An 18402-nucleotide genomic window follows, 5' to 3' on the forward strand; every position below is an offset into this window, starting at 1 on the left:
TTTTCGAAGAAAGGATTATAGAACACATTGCTCATGATTCTGTATTCGATCAATGTTTCTGTTGTGTCAAACAAATATATAGTAGTGAGTCAGTGTGTATATTGTATTAGTTGAGAGCTTTAGGTAGGTGGTCTAACATAGTAGATTCTCACTAGCTGATATGTGTTCTGAAGAAGAAAAGGAATGCTCTCACTACTTGTTTTTCTGTTTTCTTCTGCAGCTGTGCATGCCCAAAGGGCTGGCATTCAAGACACAGGCTGATCCCAGGGAGCCACAGTTCCATGCCTTTATTATCACAAGGGAGGATGGCTCTCGGACATTTGGGTTTGCCCTCACCTTTTATGAAGAAGTGACCAGCAAGCAGATCTGCAGTGCAATGCAGACCCTCTACCACATGCATAATGCTGAGTATGATGTCCTTCATGCTCCACTTGCTGATGGTGGAGATCAGAGTGGCATGGAAGATGGTGAAGGCATTCCTGGAACCAAGCTGCAGCGCTTCAACTCCTATGACATTAGCCGGGACACGCTCTATGTCTCTAAATGCATCTGCCTCATCACACCCATGTCCTTCATGAAGGCATGTCAGAGTGTGCTGCAGCAGCTCCACCAGGCGGTCACGTCACCTCAGCCCCCTCCTCTGCCCCTCGAGAGCTACATATACAACATACTCTATGAGGTGCCACTTCCACCTCCTGGCCGCTCCCTGAAGTTTTCTGGGGTCTATGGGCCAATAATCTGCCAGAGACCAAGTACCAATGAGCTTCCTCTATTTGACTTTCCTGTCAAAGAGGTCTTTGAACTGCTTGGGGTAGAGAATGTGTTTCAGCTTTTTACTTGTGCCCTTCTGGAATTTCAAATCCTGCTTTACTCACAGCGTAAGTCAGTATGGACCACAGTTCTCCACCCATGTGGGGTCTCTGTTCTCTGTATTCCTGTATAATGGGTCTGACTGTAGAGGTCAAGGGCAGATGGGAGGAGAATGGATGGACTCTGAGAAGCTACTTCTGAATGGCTATCATCATGGTCTTTTGGTAGGAATAGATCTAATTTGGAATCCTGATTGATACTGAAAAGGGTTAGGAAGTAGTGGCCACCAGCAGTGATGTTCTGTCATCCTGTTTTTTCCTCAGCCTGACAGCAAAATCAAGGATTTCTTAAAGGATGACTCTTTTATATTGAGAAGATGAATTGTTGCTTCTCTCTGGTTTTTGTTACCTGAATTGTTTCTGTAAATGAGAGTTGAATGTGAACAGCAGATTTAGAAAGAATACTAAGGTAGATGAGAAGGAACAGTTATTTACTGTGTGAGCCAGACCAGTATCATAAATTTTAGTACATATTTATTGAGAATGCACAGTGTTACAGGCATTGTTTCAAGGGTGGTGGATAAAGGTGATGGGCAAAAAAGAAATATTCTTTCTGTAGTGGAATTTATATTTTAATGGGAAAAGAAGAGTTAATAAATAAATATGTAGAATGGAAGATAGTTCAAGACTTTGGAGAGAGTTAAGCTAGAAGGATGATATTTAGGGAAGAAAAATGTTCCGATTGTTTTAACATTTTTATTTTTATTTAAGTTTGTGTAGGTGTGTGCATTAGCATGTGGGTATGTGCATTTGAGTGCAGATACTTGCAGAGGTTAGATCCCCCTAGAACTGGAGTTATAGACAATTGTGAGGCACCTGATTTGGCTGGGAACTGAATTTAGGGCCTCTGGAAAAGCAGCAAATATCTTCAACCATTAAGCCATCATTTCAGTTCAAGTGTCAGTTTTTGGTTTTGTTTTAGCCACCCTCTGAGACAAGGTTTCTTTGTATAACAGCTTTGACTGTCCTGGAACTTGCTTTGTAGATCAGACTGGCCGCAAACTCACAGAGATCCATCCGCCTCTGCCTCCCCAGGGCTGGGGTTAAAGCTATGCATCATTACTGCCTGGCTCAAGTTCCAGTTTTTAATAGAGTGATTTTTATTTTTTCAAGATAATGTTTCTCTGTTGACTGTCCTGGAACTCACAGAGATTCATCTGCCTATGCCTCCCAAGTGCTGGGTTTAAAGGTATGCACCACCATGTGCCTGGCAGTAGAATGATTTTTAAAATTGGTTTTATTTTCATTTTGGATTACAAATAGGATCTTTTTTTCCCACACAAAGATTTGTTTTTAATTATTTCTATGTTTGTGTGGGTATGTACATGTGTACAGGTGTCCATGGAGGCCAGAGGCTTTAGGTTTTTTGGAGCTGTGGTAACAGGCAGTGTGAGCCTCCTGGTGTGTGTGCTGGAAATCAAGCTTGGGTGCCCTGGATGAGCAGTATACTGTCTTATCCATTGAGCCGTTACCCCAGCGTTCTGTTTGTTCTAGAACTTGGTATATAGCCAGGCTGACCTAGAACTCTGTGCAGCTCTACTCAGTCTTCCTGTCTCTGCTTCCCTAGTACTTCGATTACAGGCATGATTCGTCACAACTTGTAGGACTGTTTTGAGTTAAGAGCACATACCCATCTAAAATAAACAGCCACTAATTCCAGTTAATTCCTTGAGTGGCTACTGGCCTGATGTTAGTAAATCTTCCAGTTTTTCATAAGAACCCAGGCTTTCTTAGAGGAAATCTCTGAATTTTAAATGTTGACAACAATGTTGTTAAGAATCAATGTAGGCCAAACAAAAGCATCTGTTGATGAATGGTTCCTGAGGCTTCCTTTTGTAATTTCTGATTAAAAATATAGTCTTGCTGGGCAGTGGTGGGGCATACCTTTAGTCCCAGCTCTTGGGAGGTAGGAAGAGGCAGGTGGATCTTTGAATTTGAGACCAGCCTGGTATACAGAGCTAGTTCCAGGATAGCCAGGACTACACAGAGAAACCCTGCCTCAAAAAACCAAAAACAAACAAACAAAAAACAAAAAAAAAAACCTTTCTGGTTTGTGGCAGACTGCTTGTGTGGTCCAGTGGTGGTCCCATAAGATCATTTCACTAAGTCATAGCTGTCATAGTTTGTGTATGTACGCTGTGTGACTTGTCCTTGTGTCATATTTCTTAGAATGAGTTTTGAAGATTTGTTCATTTTTTCTTAGTGTCTCTAGTTCCAGTTGGCTTTGAGTTATCTCCCTTATTAGAAGTAACTGCTCATTACAGCATGAAACTTAGCCAGTTGCCTGGAGCACAAACTTTCAAGGTTGAGGGGCGTGGGATGCTATGGCAAAGAAGATGCTGATCTTGTCTAGTCTAGTGTACAGAAAAGGGTTTTGTGTTTATGACTCCTGGAGGTTAGTATTCAAGTGTAGGTACTATAGATTGCTGAATCCCTGGGGCATTGTTCTGTTGCCCTTCAAAATGGGAGGTTGCTTTAAAACAAACAAACAAACAACAAAACATTTAAAGGGTAGAGGAAGAAAACCCACAACTCATACAGACCAGAAGGCTAGAAAACCTAAAATTTTTCTGTTAAAACAGACCATACAAATGCAAAGAAGATGGTATTGAAAATTGGGACCCTCTTAATCTCAGTCTTTTAAAGAATGCCAGTTTCAAGTTCACTGCAAGGAGTTCTTTAGAGATTTAAATCTACAGCAAATAAAATTATGTGAGTTTCATAGACTACGTTAGGTTCATCCTGAAGAGGAAGGGGCATGGCAAGATTTAGATTTTTACACTGTCGAAAAGCCTGTTTATACAGAGCAGAGAATAACCTCTTTAAGCCTGAGTTCCCAGCCACTGGAACAGCTGAACTGGTGCTGAACGAGTATCCAGGACAAAGAAAGCATGATGATGGTATTTTGGGGACTGCCTTGCTCATATGGTGTTTTGGCACACCATGAGATGCTGTTATCCCTGAGCAGATCATGAGAGCAGCCAGCCATAGAACACAGTAGTATGTATGCTTCCCTTACTTTGGCTAGGGCAAGGAAGGGGAAGGTTGTTTTGTCTTCCGACACAGTGGCTTTACCTTAATCTACTGCTGTTAAGCCAGCAATTTCGGCTTTGCAGTGACCACCTGTGGCCTGCTTCTGTTCAGGCCACAGCTTGGTGGGAATTCTGTTCCCGAAGGCACCAGTTCTGTCACTGCTTCTAAAGGTGGCTTTAACTAAATCTCTATCCTATTTATAAATAAGAGATTCAGAGGCTGGGGTGAAATCCAGCTAGCTCAGAAAGATTGAGGAGCAACTAGCTAACCTCTTCTTGCTGGCATCTCCCAGAAAGCACATCCTCCCACTCTGCCACTCAGAATCCCTCCCTAGTACTTCTGGTGTGTCTCTCTATCTCTTCCTGATACTCCCTGATTCCTTTCTGTCGACTAGTTGCTAACTCAGTCTCCTGACCCAAGGTTAATTTTATTTAATGCAAATACCAGCTTGGGGTTTGCAGTGTAATTGAATATTCCCAACAGAAGCTTTTTGGTTTTCTTGTGGTTAAAAAAGGAAAGGCCTCTGCTTGCCTGCTTCCCTCCCTCCCTCCCTCCCTCCCTCCCTCCCTCCCTCCCTCCCTCCCTCCCTCCCTCCCTCCCTCCCTCCCTCCCTCCCTCACACCCAATCTGAAAATGACTTGTAGAATATTTATTCAGAATATATGTTTAAGTGCCAGAATTGGGAAGAGTAGGGCTGGATTTAAATATCATCTAAAGGTTTTCTCCTATGTTTTAATATTATTTTGATTCATCTTTTGGATTTTTAAAAAACTAAAAAAATGTTATTTATATGTATGCATGTTTTGCCTCCGTGCATGCCTGATGCCCTCAGAATTCAGAAGAGGTGTTGGATCCCCTGGAGCTGGAGTTAGGGATGGCTGTGAGCTACCAGTTGGGTGCTGGGAACCACACCTGTGTCCTCTGCAAGAGCTCTTAGTACTTTTTTCCACTGAGCCATCTCCCAGCCCTTCATCTTTTGGATTTTAAAATACATTTTTCAGATGTCTGAGAATTGTAAGACTTTAATTTACGTTTTCAAAGCAAGTAAGAATTTTAAAATATTCAAAATATAAGAATGACCATCATCTGGAGAATTATTAGACTTTTCATTATGGTAATACTTACTGGTAATAGAGGACTGGGGGTGGGGGTGCTTGCCTTAAATCCCAGAGGCAAGTGGATCTTTGTGAGTTTGGGGACAGCCTGGTCTACATAGCAAGTTTCAAGTCAGCCAGAGTTACATAATAAGACCCTTAAAAAAGAAAAGTACCAGAAGAAGAGATGAACAATCTGGAGTTAGCCCAGACCATGGCAAGCCTGGGCTGTTTGTATTTTGTGTATTTTTGAGGTTTCCACACCTCCCTCTTCATATGGATAGATTTTAGAGTGGCTTACAGAATTGAGAAGAGTACTTTGTGTATTATTTATTACAAAAGATACAGTTTGGGACCAGTGTAATAGAATTGCATGGTGCAGGTCGCGCCGTGCCCCCTTCTCTGGTGAGCCTCGCTCCAGCACATCAGTGTGTGCACCAGCCGGGAAGCTCTTTGAATCTGCTTTTTAATTTTATTGGTTTATTTTTATGACTACACAAGCCTGAGCGATGAACTCTTTGCTATTTGGTGATTAACTAAGTTTCTAGCATCTGTCCCTTCTGCCCTGAGATCAAAGTTGGTCTGAGAACCTGGCCTTTAATCATGCCTTTCTGGTGACTAGCTCTCACTTTGAAAGCTGTCCAGGGAGGTCTCTACCCCATCCTCAGCTCCGTGTCCAAAAAGCAAGCAAACAAAAACAAATAAAAAAGAGGGTTATTAGGACCTGTGTGCCAGGAACTGGGAATGAAGGCCAAATATATCAAGTCAAAGAAAAGTGTGACCTATGATTAATTTGCTATTAGTGTGAGGAATATATATATATTTGAGTCTCACAGGCTAGCTTTAAGTTCATGACAGTCTTTTTGCCTCAGCCTCTGTGCTGGGATTATAGTCATGAGCTATTCATGCCCAGCTAAACCTTCAAAGTTGTATTAGTGTGTAGAAGTGTCTGTGTGGTAAATGATCGATCTAGTTTTGCTGTCTGGTGAGCAGAAAATCCTAACCACTGTTCTTTCTGTTCTAGCCCCACTTTAGAGAATATACTTGACATATTCTGGAAGAGTATCTAGAGAAAAGTGACATTTATTATTTCTATGTATTAGGTTTTATTACTAGCTGGACTTGTGTATGTGATGGGGTTTATGTTTCAACGTGTGGCCTACCAGGGTCTGAGGCACAGTGGTCCTTGGGTCAGCTGGATTGCATTGGCAATTTGAGCTTTCTCTTTGAGAAGCAAGTATTGTTTTGACTGGTTTGTTGAGTGTGCTTCTCTCTTTTGTTTTCCTGACCTAGATTACCAGAGACTGATGACCGTGGCGGAGACGATTACAGCTCTCATGTTTCCTTTCCAATGGCAGCATGTCTATGTCCCCATCCTTCCAGCTTCTCTCCTGCACTTCTTAGATGCTCCTGTTCCATACCTAATGGGCTTGCATTCCAATGGCCTCGATGACCGGTCAAAGCTGGAGCTGCCTCAGGAGGTGAGATGAGAAGTTGAGTGTTGGGCCGCTCGTCCTCTCTAACACTGGAGGACAAAGGTTCTGGGAGGAGCCCAGCATGGTGTCACCAATGCCTTTTTGGGGGTGAGGACAGGGAACATGAATAACTTTTCAGGGAAAAATACAATGAACCTTTAGCCCAATTTGTATCATTTTAGAGGTTCTTTATCACCTGACATTCCCATTGTATTTGTGTCTTTTATTAATTGCTTTTTTTTTTTTTTTTTTTTTTTTTTTTTTGGTTTTTCGAGACAGGGTTTCTCTGTAGCTTTGGAGGCTGTCCTGGAACTCACTTTGTAGACCAGGCTGGCCTCGAACTCACAGAGATCCGCCTGCCTCTGCCTCCTGAGTGCTGGGATTAAAGGCGTGCGCCACCAACGCCCGGCTTAATTGCTTTTTTTAATACATAGTTCTTTCAAACATTGTGTTCCCAGTTTTACTGCCATCTTTGGCTTCTTGTATACATGGGACAAGTTCTGTCCCTTTAGGACTCTTTGTCCTCATTCTCTGCTTCAAGTGTGTGAGTGTGAGGAATTTGCTGGGAAGCTAGCAGCTTTCTTAATGGGACTGTTTGAGAAATTATGGTTTGTGTAAGGGACTCCAGTATTCTTTGTGTTCTCGCATGTGGATCCTCTACTCTGTGGCTTTCTCCATCACTAGAACAGCCTTTGTACCTGTTTCCAGGCTCTCCCTATGGTCCGTTTAGATAGTGGGATTGAAGAATACCAATGTGTTCTTCATAAGAAGGTTTGTCTATGGTCTCAGAATCCCATTCACCAGGCTTGCCCTCTGAAACTCACACAATTTTGAAGGCAGTTACCTAGTTGGGCTTTTTTTTGTTGTTTTGTTTTAGTTTTTGAGACAGAGTTTCTCTGTGGCTTTGGAGGCTGTCCTGGTACTAGCTCTTGTAGACCAGGCTGGTCTTGAACTCACAGAGATCCACCTGCCTCTGCTTCCCGAGGGATTAATGGTGTGCACCACCAGCGCCCGGCTTAGTTGGGCATTTTCTATGCTGATTTATAGCAGATAATCTGGTGTGGGGGGGTAAAGAGCTGCAGGTCACTCCTTTTAAAAGAGTAAGCCACTACACTTGATGAGGTAAGAATAGTGGTATCCTTGAAACATATTTTTAGTTTTTTACCCAAAAGAATACATGTTCATAGTTTTTTTTTCAAGAACTAATAAATAAGAATTAGCTCACATTTTATTGCCCAGAGATAATTTAATTTGACATTTTAGTTGGCATCTTTATACTATAAGATACCTTTAAACTCTACTGTTAGAAGGAAGCATTGTAGCAGATGTGGCATTGATGTGGATCTGTGCGTGGTTGCATCAGGACATTTGAGGTGGGGTAAGCTTGATTTATAAAAGGAACCTTCTATAGAAGGACAGAGAGTGTTCATTTCTTAGACCCTCAAATTAGAATTCATCAGTTGCAGCCATCAGGAGTCTAAAAAGTCCTTTGTTCTTTTTTTTTACCAACACATGATCTCAGCTGGCCTTGAGCAAATGGGAGCCTGAGCTGCTCTTGTGAGGAGGCATCTTTTGTTCTGGCTTCTCTTTGGGTTTCATTGTCTGAAGTCACAGCCATGTCAGAAAAGTAAGCTTGAGAGCATTGGAGTGAAGAAGGGGCTGTCACTTTGTGCCTGTCCCCTTTCTTTCCTCTCCTTCTCTTTCCCCCAGGACCCTGTGTGCTGAGGTCGCCTTCAGTGATGAACTCAAAGATACACTAGGGGCAGCTGGCTGGGATTAAGCCTAGAAGCTCAGGTTGACAAAGGGCTTTGTGACCCTCTGAAGGAAGAGTTGTTGAGAGTTTTGAGGATTTGGAGGATTCTCGTATTTATTTCCTTAGACAGTAGCTAAGTCTTCCCATGACTCCTTTCAGCAAGGCAGGGGTAAGCAGAAGAGAACTGGTCATTTGACCTTCAGTGTCTGCCAGGGTTTGCATCTTCACAAAGCTGTCACATGGGTGCTAGTCCCTTCTCAGTTAAAGGAAGGAATGAATGCTTGAGGAGTTGGTTGTAAGTTTTATAAATTGCTTCAGGTTGCCCCCTACTGTGTGCTGAGAGGAAACAGCTTAAGACTGTTTATGAGCCTAGAAATTAAATGGCCTTTTTCATTTCATCTTCTTACCCCTCCTCCTTCAGCTCTGTTTTGCAGAGTGACTAGTGAGGTCTACATAGAGGCTCCTGTGAATCTTTTTTTGTTTGTTTGTTGATGGGGAAGTCCTGTGTATATGTCAATAAAGCACTGTTGGCCAATAGGGAAGCAAGATAGGTGGGACTAGGAGTTGAAGAGGACTCTGGGGAGGAGAAACACAGAGAGTCATCATGTAGCTGCCGTAGGACCCTTTTCTCTGGTAAGAGAAATGCTTAGATTAACAATTATGGAGTAAATACTTAAATCAGAGCTAGACAGGAAGAAACAAGCAAGGCCAACAGCTTCATAATTAATACAGTGTCTTGTGTGTTATTTGGGGACTACAGCGTGGCAGAGCCCAGGCGACTGGTGGGGAAAAACCAAAGTGGCTGGCAAGGAAAAGCCCTCACTCAACAGTTTGTTTTTGAGACAGGGTTTCTCTGTGTAGCTTTGGAGGCTGTCCTGGAACTTGCTCTGTAGACCAGGCTGGCCTCGACCTCACAGAGATCCGCCTCCTTCTGCCTCCCAAATGCTGGGATTAAAGGCGTGCAATGCCTGGCTCCTGCAGTCTTCGAAGTGTGTACTTGAGCTACTTTCCTCAGTCCCCTCTGACATAGAATTTGAGGTTGATAAAATTCTCTACAGATGAGACTGGAGAGATGGCTCAATGGTGAGGAGCACTGGATATTCTTCCAGAGGATCTGGGATCAGTTCCCAGCACCCACATGGTGGCTATAGTTTCAGGGGATCTGATGTCCTCCACTGACCTCCACAGGCACCAAGTACACTTGGGGTGCACAGATATACATTCAGGCTGTATGGGAGGGGTGCAGTAAAGAAAGTACCATGATTAGGGGGAAGGTTTTTATTGTAAGTCACGGGGGGGGGAGGGAGGGAGGGAGGGAGGGAGGGAGGGAGAGAGAGAATGAGAATGAGAATATATCTAGAGGCATCTGGAAGAGTCCAGAGCAGAGAGAAAAAGAAGCAGACTGGACATGGCCTGGACTGGGGAAGTGGGGGTGTCGAGAATAGTGGATTATAAGGAGGAAGAATGGTTATGAGAAGAGAAGCCGATGAGCTGGAACAGGCCTGAACATTTAGGATGGTGGTGAGAAGGTCCAGGAAGCTAGTGTGGGAGCTTTGAAATATATGATGGATACTTGTGAATGGGAACTGAAGGAGCCTGGAGGCTAGCATGGACTTTGATATGCTGGTAGCCACAGGTGTACATAAGTGGAGAGCTATGTGTCCCTTCTGCCAGAGGAAAGGGAAATGACTCCTTTTGGCTGATGGAAACCTGTTCCAAAAGTTCCTGAGGAATGTTGACTTCCATCTAACCACCAGAAATCCTCCTGTAGTGGCATGAATTGGGCCAAGACTGTCATTTCTGTCTGTATATACCTCCTGAGACTTAACAGGCAAAGCACCCATACAAATGAATAAATTAAAAAAAATAGTTAGAGACACTCTGTATTTGACTCACAACATTGGGAGAGAAGCCACCAAGAATTTTTGGGTAGATGATGTAGCTATTTTAGTTGCCTCCATGTTTTTTGTTGAAGAGCCCCTCCCCCTTTCTTTTACAGAGAGTTGAGCCAAGGAGTAAGAGATGGAAGAGTGTACCTCATTCTGTCAGCTCTTGACTTGTTGAGTCGAATTTTTTTGTTTGTTTTTTTGAAACAGGGTTTCTCTGTATTGTTTTGGAGACTGTCCTGAAACTCGCTCGTTAGACCAGGCTTGGTCTCAAACTCACAGAGATCTGCCTGCCTCTGCCTCCCAAGTACTGGGATTAAAGGTTTGTGCCACCAATGCCTGTTGAGTTGATTTTGTTTTTATTTTCTTTTTGATGGTTTAGCCTAATAGCATTTTAAATTTATTATTTATTATATATATATATATATTTTTTCAAGACAGGGTTTCTTTGTGTAGCCCTGGCTGTCCTGTAACTCATTCTGTAGACCAGGCTGGTCTCAAACTTGGAGATCTCCCTCCCCAGTGTTAGGTTTAAAGGTATGCTCCACCACTGCCCAGCTGTGTAATAGCATAGTTTTTGTTTTTCAAGACAGGGTTATAAAACAAAAACAAAAAAAGAAATGTGCAAGACCTTTGGGGATCAGTAGTGGTGATAATGAGCAGTGTAAGTATGTAACTGGGGTCAAGCTGAGTTCAAACCCCAGCTCTATCAAGTAGTGATTTTAGGTGTGTTACTTAGCCTGTGTCAGGTTTTTAAAATTAACTAATTTAGTGAGTATGGTTGTTTTGCCTGCATGTATGTGTATTTCTTTGTGCCTGGTGTCCATGGAGACCAGAAGAGGACAATGGGTCTGCTGGATCTAGAGTTACAGACAGTTGAGCTTCCATGTGGATGCTGGAAACTGAGCTGTGCCTGTGTCTTCAGGTCCTCTGGCAGAGCAGCCAGTGTTGACTGCTGAGCCATCTCTCCAGCTCTTGTGTCAGGTCTGCACCCCCCACCCTTTTTAAAGTTTATCTTTTTAGGTTAGCCCAGGATGGCCTAACTAAATGTAGCCCCGTGCTGGTCTGGAACTTAGTGTCCTCCTGCCTCAGCTTCCCCAAGTCCTAGGATTATAGGTGTGTTCTTCCCTGCATACCTTCTTTTTGTCAGTTTCATCTGTACACTGAGATGGTAACAAGTTCTTTGTTAGCCCATATTGCCTACTTTGGCATTGTGTGTGAGTGCTGAATCTCTGAGGCATAAGGAAGGACTGTAACAATCAGATCTCACCAATTAAAAGTGAAGCTGCGAGGTGGGGATGCTACTACACTCAGTGCATTCAGGGTCACACCGAAGACCATTGCACTCAGTACTGGTGCCGGACTTTGACTCACTTCTCACTGACTCTGGAATTCACTAATTTGTCAGACGTTTGACCAGCATTCTCTGCGAGGCTCTTGTTGCCTAATAACAATACCATCATGGTCTCTATACTACTTTTTGCTATTTCCTCTAGCATTTTACTTCTGAAGAAAGATCATGTCAGGTTCTAAGGTTTTATAATCTGAAAGGCTGGGGAAGCTCTGAGCATAGGGTTGACTCATTGCCTCCCTCCATCTTCTTTATACCATGTCTCATACTTATCATTTAGTTGTATCCATTGTCCTTTCCAAAATTTCTCTCATGGTGCTCGATTTGTTCATGCCCCTTCCTGTTTTGATTTCCAGGCTAACCTGTGCTTTGTGGATGTTGACAACCATTTCATTGAGCTGCCAGAGGACTTGCCTCAATTTCCCAACAAATTGGAGTTTGTCCAGGAGGTCTCTGAGATCCTCATGGCTTTCGGGATTCCCCCTGAAGGAAATCTCCATTGCAGTGAAAGCGCCTCAAAGCTGAAGAGGATCCGAGCCTCTGAGCTTGTGTCTGACAAGAGGAATGGGAATATTGCTGGCTCCCCTTTGCATTCTTACGAGCTCCTCAAGGAGAATGAAACTATTGCCCGGTTGCAAGCTTTGGTCAAGAGGACTGGAGTGAGTTTGGAAAAAGTAAGATGCTGGAAATAAGTTTGTGACACATTTAATCTTTGTTACAGTGCTGTCCTGGGGAAGATGGATTTAAGCTGAGAAAGTACCCAGGTCAGGATAGTGCATATTTGTGAGCAGTGAAGGCAATGTTCCATATGGGAAACTGATTTAGTGTTAGCAGCTGTTCTATCAAATATTATTTTGTTGAAATTGGGTGGCTTCTTGTGCAGATCAGGGAGAGTCTGTTGCCATTCAGTGTTACACTCACAGAGTGGTTGGGAAGGGGGATGGTGGTGGTGGTAAGCCTGGACCTTTCGTATCCATTGCCCTGTGGTATCACAGCAGTCTAATAGAGATACATCTTGATGCTGAAGCTTTAGAGGGCTTTAAGAATTTACGCCCTAGATTTGGAGCCTCACCTGGAGTTCAGCTGCAGCTTAGAACAGACCCTGTAATGCTGAGCTCTCCCCAGGGATACATGTGGCTTTCCTGTTTCTGGTCTTGATGAATGAAATTAAGCTTTCTGTGCTTATTTGTCTGTCACTTTACTGTTCCCATTCTCATTGCCATACAGCTTTGGTTAGTTACATGTAAGTGTTAGGCCAGTGCAATGATTTTATTGAACTTCTTATTTTTAAGTGGTGAGCAATTTATTTCTCTATTTTGTAAAGTACAGCATACTAAAAAACAGCTATACCAGTTGAACAGAGAAATATTTAGGAAGATAAAAAATGTATCTCCTTTTTTTAAAAAAGGATAGTCTTTGAAAAGTAAGAAAAGCCGGGCGGTGGTGGTGCACGCCTTTAATCCCAGCACTTCGGAGGCAGAGGCAGGCGGATCTCTGTGAGTTCGAGGCTGGGCTGGACCGACAGCCTCCAAAACAATACAGAGAAACCCTGTCTCGTAAAGCAAAACAAAAAAAAACCAAGAACAAAAAAAAACAAAAAAAAAAGAAAGGTAAGAAAAGTGACAACCCACCCCTACTCCTACTCCCCCTAAAAAAGAAAGAAAAGAAAAGTGATACCAGAAGGAACTCAGAGCCAGAGTTTGATTGACTGCTCTGACTTCCAGGCTCCCTCTCCTTTCCACCCAGGAGTGATTCTCTCCTTTCCTTCCTTGGCTGGATTGTACTCAACTCAGCCACTGCATCTCCACTTTACTGAGTTGCTGGCTACCTTCAGACTGAGCTCTGTCTTTTCTCCTTGAATCTTTTCCCCTCCCCTATCTTTACTTCCTACCTGCTTCCTAGGCAAGGTTCTGCCACTAAAATACATCTCTAATTTCTAGAATTCCTTCCTTTTATATTTCTCCCTATTTTTTTGTCTTTTGTTCTTACTTTCTCACCATTTGCTGCTGAGGCCAAAAGGAAAAAAAATCAGATGAGTTGTATTTCTTTGTAGTAAAAGTATAATTGTTTGTATTTTCAACTGTCTTCCCCCCCCCCACTTCTTTTCTTTTTTAAGCTGGAGGTCCGTGAAGACCCCAGTAGCAATAAAGATCTCAAAGTTCAGTGTGATGAAGAAGAACTCAGGATTTACCAGCTAAACATTCAGATCCGGGAAGTTTTTGCCAATCGCTTTACTCAAATGTTTGCTGATTATGAAGTGTTTGTCATCCAGCCCAGCCAGGATAAAGAGTCCTGGTTCACCAACAGGGAGCAGATGCAGAACTTTGATAAAGTGAGTGAGATGTGGGGAGGTGTGGATAAGAGCTAGTCACAACTTGAAGAAGTGAGGTCAAGTGGAGAAGCAGGGGTGCAGATGGTTACTGTGTTACCTCTAGCCAGAGTGCCTCTCCTTTGTTTCTGTTTTGCTTTGTGGTACTGGGAAGGACTCTCTTTCTCTAGGCAAAGGTGTATGTGTAGTTGAGCATCAGGACTGGCTATGTCAGATTCTCAGGAAATCTGAGTTAATGGGAGTTAACAAAGGGGAGGAGGGTTGTAGTTGGCTTTTCATAAAGACCTAGGAAGCTTCGCAGAAGAATTGTCTCACTTTAGCCCTTGGTCGTGTTGTTGGTGATGGTTAGGGCTGACATATTCTCTTCTCTGTTGTTGATTGCTTCCTTTTGATTCCACTAGGCATCCTTTCTGTCTGATCAACCTGAGCCCTATCTGCCCTTCCTCTCAAGATTCCTAGAAACCCAGATGTTTGCATCTTTTATTGACAACAAGATCATGTGTCATGATGACGATGATAAAGACCCTGTCCTCCGGGTCTTTGACTCGAGGGTAGATAAGATCAGACTGTTGAATGTTAGGACACCTACTCTCCGGACATCCATGTATCAAAAGTGTACCACTGTGGATGAAGCAGGTAAAGCCTCTTAGCCTCTGGGACTCTATTGCTAATGTGTCCCTTTTCTTAAACATGTCTGCTTTCTCTATTTTTGCCTTTGAATATGTTATCATATGGCCTGTGATGCTTTTCCTTATTATTTTATTTTATTTTGTTCTTTTGAGACAGGATCTCTGTAACCCTAGCTGTTCTGGAATTCACTATATAAACCAGGCTGACCTGAACTCAGAGCTCTACCTGCCTGTGCTTCTCAGCACAGAGATTAAAGGTGTCATCACTATGTCTTGTTTTCTTCCTTATGTTTTGTTTGTTTGCCTTTGACCTGGAAATCTTGTTTGTTGTTTTTGAGACTGAGTCTCTCTATGTAGCCTTGGCTGGCCTGGAACACTAACTGCTCTGTAAACCAGGCTGGCTTTGAACTCCTAGAGATCCACATGCCTTTCAAAATCTTTTTTTTGGGGGGGGCAGGGTTTCTCTGTGTAGACCAGCCTGACCTTGAACTCAGTGATCTTCCTGCCTCTGCCTCCTGAGTGTTGGGATTAAAGGCATGCACCACCACTGCTTGGCTTCAAAAATCATTTTTAAAGTCAGGATTCCCTTTGTTTTCATTTTGTATTATACTTGGAAATGGCAGTATTCAAACAGCTGAAGGCTGTAAAGCCAGAACTGTGGTCACTTGAGGCTCTACTTATTGCCAGTCAGTTCTCAGCCCATCTGGAATCCAGGTGTTGAATCTGGAGCATAATGATTTGAGTTGCTCTTGTCTGTTATCAGAATATGTAGTCTCATGGATCTATTAGGATACTGGGTTTAAACTATGGGGTGAAGAGCTAACTAGTCCTCACTCTTAAGGTTCTTTCAGAAAAAGAGGTGTTGTAGTGTCACTTGAGGCAACTGTATGCTTTATTTCCCGAGCACCAGTGATCACTACAGATACGATAAAGTGGGCATGTTCCCAGCCTTTGGGATTGCACTAGACTCTGTCTAGGTTTCCCCTCTTGTGTTCCCTGGGAAAATTCTCAGGGCAGTTAGCTGAGACATTTGTAAGAATTACCTCATCTGATCTGTTTCTAATTTTTAGGAACTTCTGCCCCTCATTGCCTAATGGCCAGTGTTTTGAAGTCATATTTTATGTTCCTTTTCTATTTGTGTATTTTTCAGGCAGGAGAGTAAAAACCACTCCAGTTGACTAGAGGTAAGAGTAGTCACTTCTAAAAAAAGTTTGACTTGGTTTTTTTTTTTTTTTTTAAATCTCATTCAGAAAAAGCAATTGAACTACGTCTGGCAAAAATTGACCACACTGCAGTTCACCCACATCTGCTTGACATGAAAATTGGACAAGGAAAATATGAACCTGGCTTTTTCCCTAAGTTGCAGTCTGATGTACTTTGTACTGGGCCAGCCAGCAACAAGTGAGTAAATCCTAGAGATGCCCCATCCTAGCTACCAAGCACGGTAGCCAGTGCATCCAGAGTCTAAGCTAGAGTGGTTACACAAAAGACCTCAGAAGTTTTAAAAACAAGTATGTGCAGGACCCAAGCTATGTAGGTGTCAAGAGTATCTGTCAGTGTTTATCTCCACTTTACAAATTGAGATAACTGTATTCTCAGGACTTGCAAGTAGCCAGGCTACAGGTGGGTTAAAATGACCTCATACCTGAACCCAATATATCAGCTATCTAGCTTTATGTCCTTAAAAAGTGGTGTTGGGGCCGGGCGGTGGTGGCGCACGCCTTTAATCCCAGCACTCGGGAGGCAGAGGCAGGCGGATCTCTGTGAGTTTGAGGCCGGGCTGGACCGATAGCCTCCAAAACAAAACAGAAAAACCCTGTCTCGTAAAAACCAAAAAAAAAAAAAAAAGTGGTGTTGGAGATAACTGGGCCTGAACTCAAAGTGGAAAATGTTGCGGAATGGTTCTTTTTTAGTTTCTTTTGGAGATGAATGTATCAAGTTCCAGACAATTTTGTATCTGCACGTGAAGTTTTAGTAGATATTTTAAGACAAATTAATGTCTTATTCTTTGAAGAGTGCTTTCTCTTTTGTTCAGCCACTTTTCTTTTAGCTGCTTATCCCTAAGAACTTTGTACTGCCTCCAGCAGTTCTCTGCTCACCATCAGCTGCCTAGACAGTCTCATTTTCTTTTGTCAGATGGCCTTATTTTTAGCAGCTTCCCCCTCCCCCATTTTGAGACAGGGTCTCTCTTACTGCGTAGACCAGGCTGTCTTAGAACTCATAGAGTATTAGATATTCTTCTTTTTTATTTTTTTTAGTTTTTTGAGACGGGGTTTCTCTGTGGCTTTGGAGGCTGTCCTGGAACTAGCTCTTGTAGACCAGGCTGGTCTCGAACTCACAGAGATCCACCTGCCTCTGCATCCCAAGTGCTGGGATTAAAGGTGTGCACCACCACTGCCCGGCTGAGTGTTAGATATTATTAATGGACTCTTTGATATTGTCAGGTGGACGAAAAGGAATGCCCCTGCCCAGTGGAGGCGGAAAGACCGGCAGAAGCAGCACACAGAACACCTTCGCCTAGACAATGACCAGAGAGAGGTATGACACCATACGAATTGGAGAGAGAAGCCTTTTCCTTGCCAGCCGCTTTGGTTTTTCCCCACCAGTCGCCTGGGCTCTGCCACGTTGTAGTCCCCAAATAACACACAAGACGCTGATTAATTATGAAGCTGTTGGCCTTGCTTGTTTCTTACTGGCTAGCTCTGACTTAAGTATTTAACCCATCTAAGTATTTCTCTTACCGGACGGACATCTTACTTCTCTGGCGGGCTACATGATGACTCCCTGTGTTTCTCCTACCTAGAGTCCTCCTGGACTCCTAGTCCCACCTGTCTTGCTTCCCTGTTGGCCAACAGTGCTTTATTGACATATGCATCTGCTGTCATGATGCACTCGCCTTTTCTGTCATATCCTTGGAGCTTAGTATTAGTCATTGTCCCAGCAATGGCCTCTCCCCATAGAGAAGGGTTTAAGTGTGACTCTGCAGAGTGTAGCTTGTTTTCCACATGGCAGCTAGCCAGATGACCCTGTATGTTCTCTCTGTACTAAATCCCTGCCGAGTGTAATACAAACTTCAGAAGATGACAGTCTGAAACTTGGGAGAAATGCCTTTAAAATTAGGACTTCTTTGTGCTATGATAGGAGAGCTAATTTTATTAAAATATAAGGGAGGAAAGTGAACTGGGGTGAGTGCTGAGTCTGAGGATGGAGGACTTTTACCTGTGCCTTAGGAGGCTGATGGTTAGTTTTCATGCCAACTCGACACAGTCCAGGGTAGGGTTGTCTAGATTAGGTTTGCCTGTGATCATGTCTGTAGGTGATTATCTTAACTACCTTAATTGATGTGGGAAGGTCCTCTTGCCCAGGGTGGCACCATTCCCTGGGCAGGGGATCCTGGATTATGTAAGAGTAGAGAAAGCAAACCGAAGACCAGCATCCTTGTTCTTTGCTGATTGCAGATATGATGAGATCAGCTCCCTCAGGCCCTGCTGCTGTGACTTCCTGATATGATAAACTGTAAGGTGCATCTGTGAGCCTGAATCAACACTTTGTACCTAGGTTGCTTCTGTCAGGGTATTTTATTGCAGTAATAGAAAAGAACGGAGATAGTGGACTTTGTTTTTGCCCCTTATGTGGATAAGGAGAGGGATGGTGTCTTAGTTACTGCTCTGCTGTGAAGAGACACCACAACTGAGGCAGCTCTTATAAAAGAAAGCATTTAGTTGTGGGCTTGCATACAGTTTCATAGGGTTGATCATAGGATTGTGGTATGCAGGAAGGCGTGGTGCTGGAATGATAGCTGAGAGTTTTACATTCCCATCTTCATGTAGCAGACAGAGAAAGAAAAGAGGAGAGACACTGGGCCTGGAGTGAGCTTTTGAAACCTCAAGCCCACCCCCAGTGGCATACTTCCTCCAACAGGGCCATACCTCCTTATCCATCAGTTTTCAAACTGAGTTGTGACCTCTTTGGGTTGGGGATCA

At 43.3% G+C, this 18402-nt stretch overlaps 1 protein-coding gene across 3 annotated transcripts in view; it reads left to right on the forward strand.

Annotated features, from left to right (window-relative positions):
• Positions 1-18402, forward strand: part of Dennd5a (DENN domain containing 5A) — a 62212-nt gene that overhangs the window by 22137 nt on the left and 21673 nt on the right. For all 3 annotated transcript variants that reach the window (XM_040756462.1, XM_040756471.1, XM_040756482.1), the window contains 7 exons: positions 221-878; positions 6290-6477; positions 11818-12135; positions 13578-13793; positions 14192-14426; positions 15670-15820; positions 16864-16957. In XM_040756462.1, coding sequence (XP_040612396.1) covers positions 221-878; positions 6290-6477; positions 11818-12135; positions 13578-13793; positions 14192-14426; positions 15670-15820; positions 16864-16957 — 1860 coding nt within the window. The remainder of the gene's footprint in view (positions 1-220; positions 879-6289; positions 6478-11817; positions 12136-13577; positions 13794-14191; positions 14427-15669; positions 15821-16863; positions 16958-18402) is intronic.

This window comes from Mesocricetus auratus, unplaced genomic scaffold (genome assembly GCF_017639785.1).
Source record: "Mesocricetus auratus isolate SY011 unplaced genomic scaffold, BCM_Maur_2.0 Super-Scaffold_4256, whole genome shotgun sequence".
Lineage (NCBI taxonomy): Eukaryota > Metazoa > Chordata > Mammalia > Rodentia > Cricetidae > Mesocricetus > Mesocricetus auratus.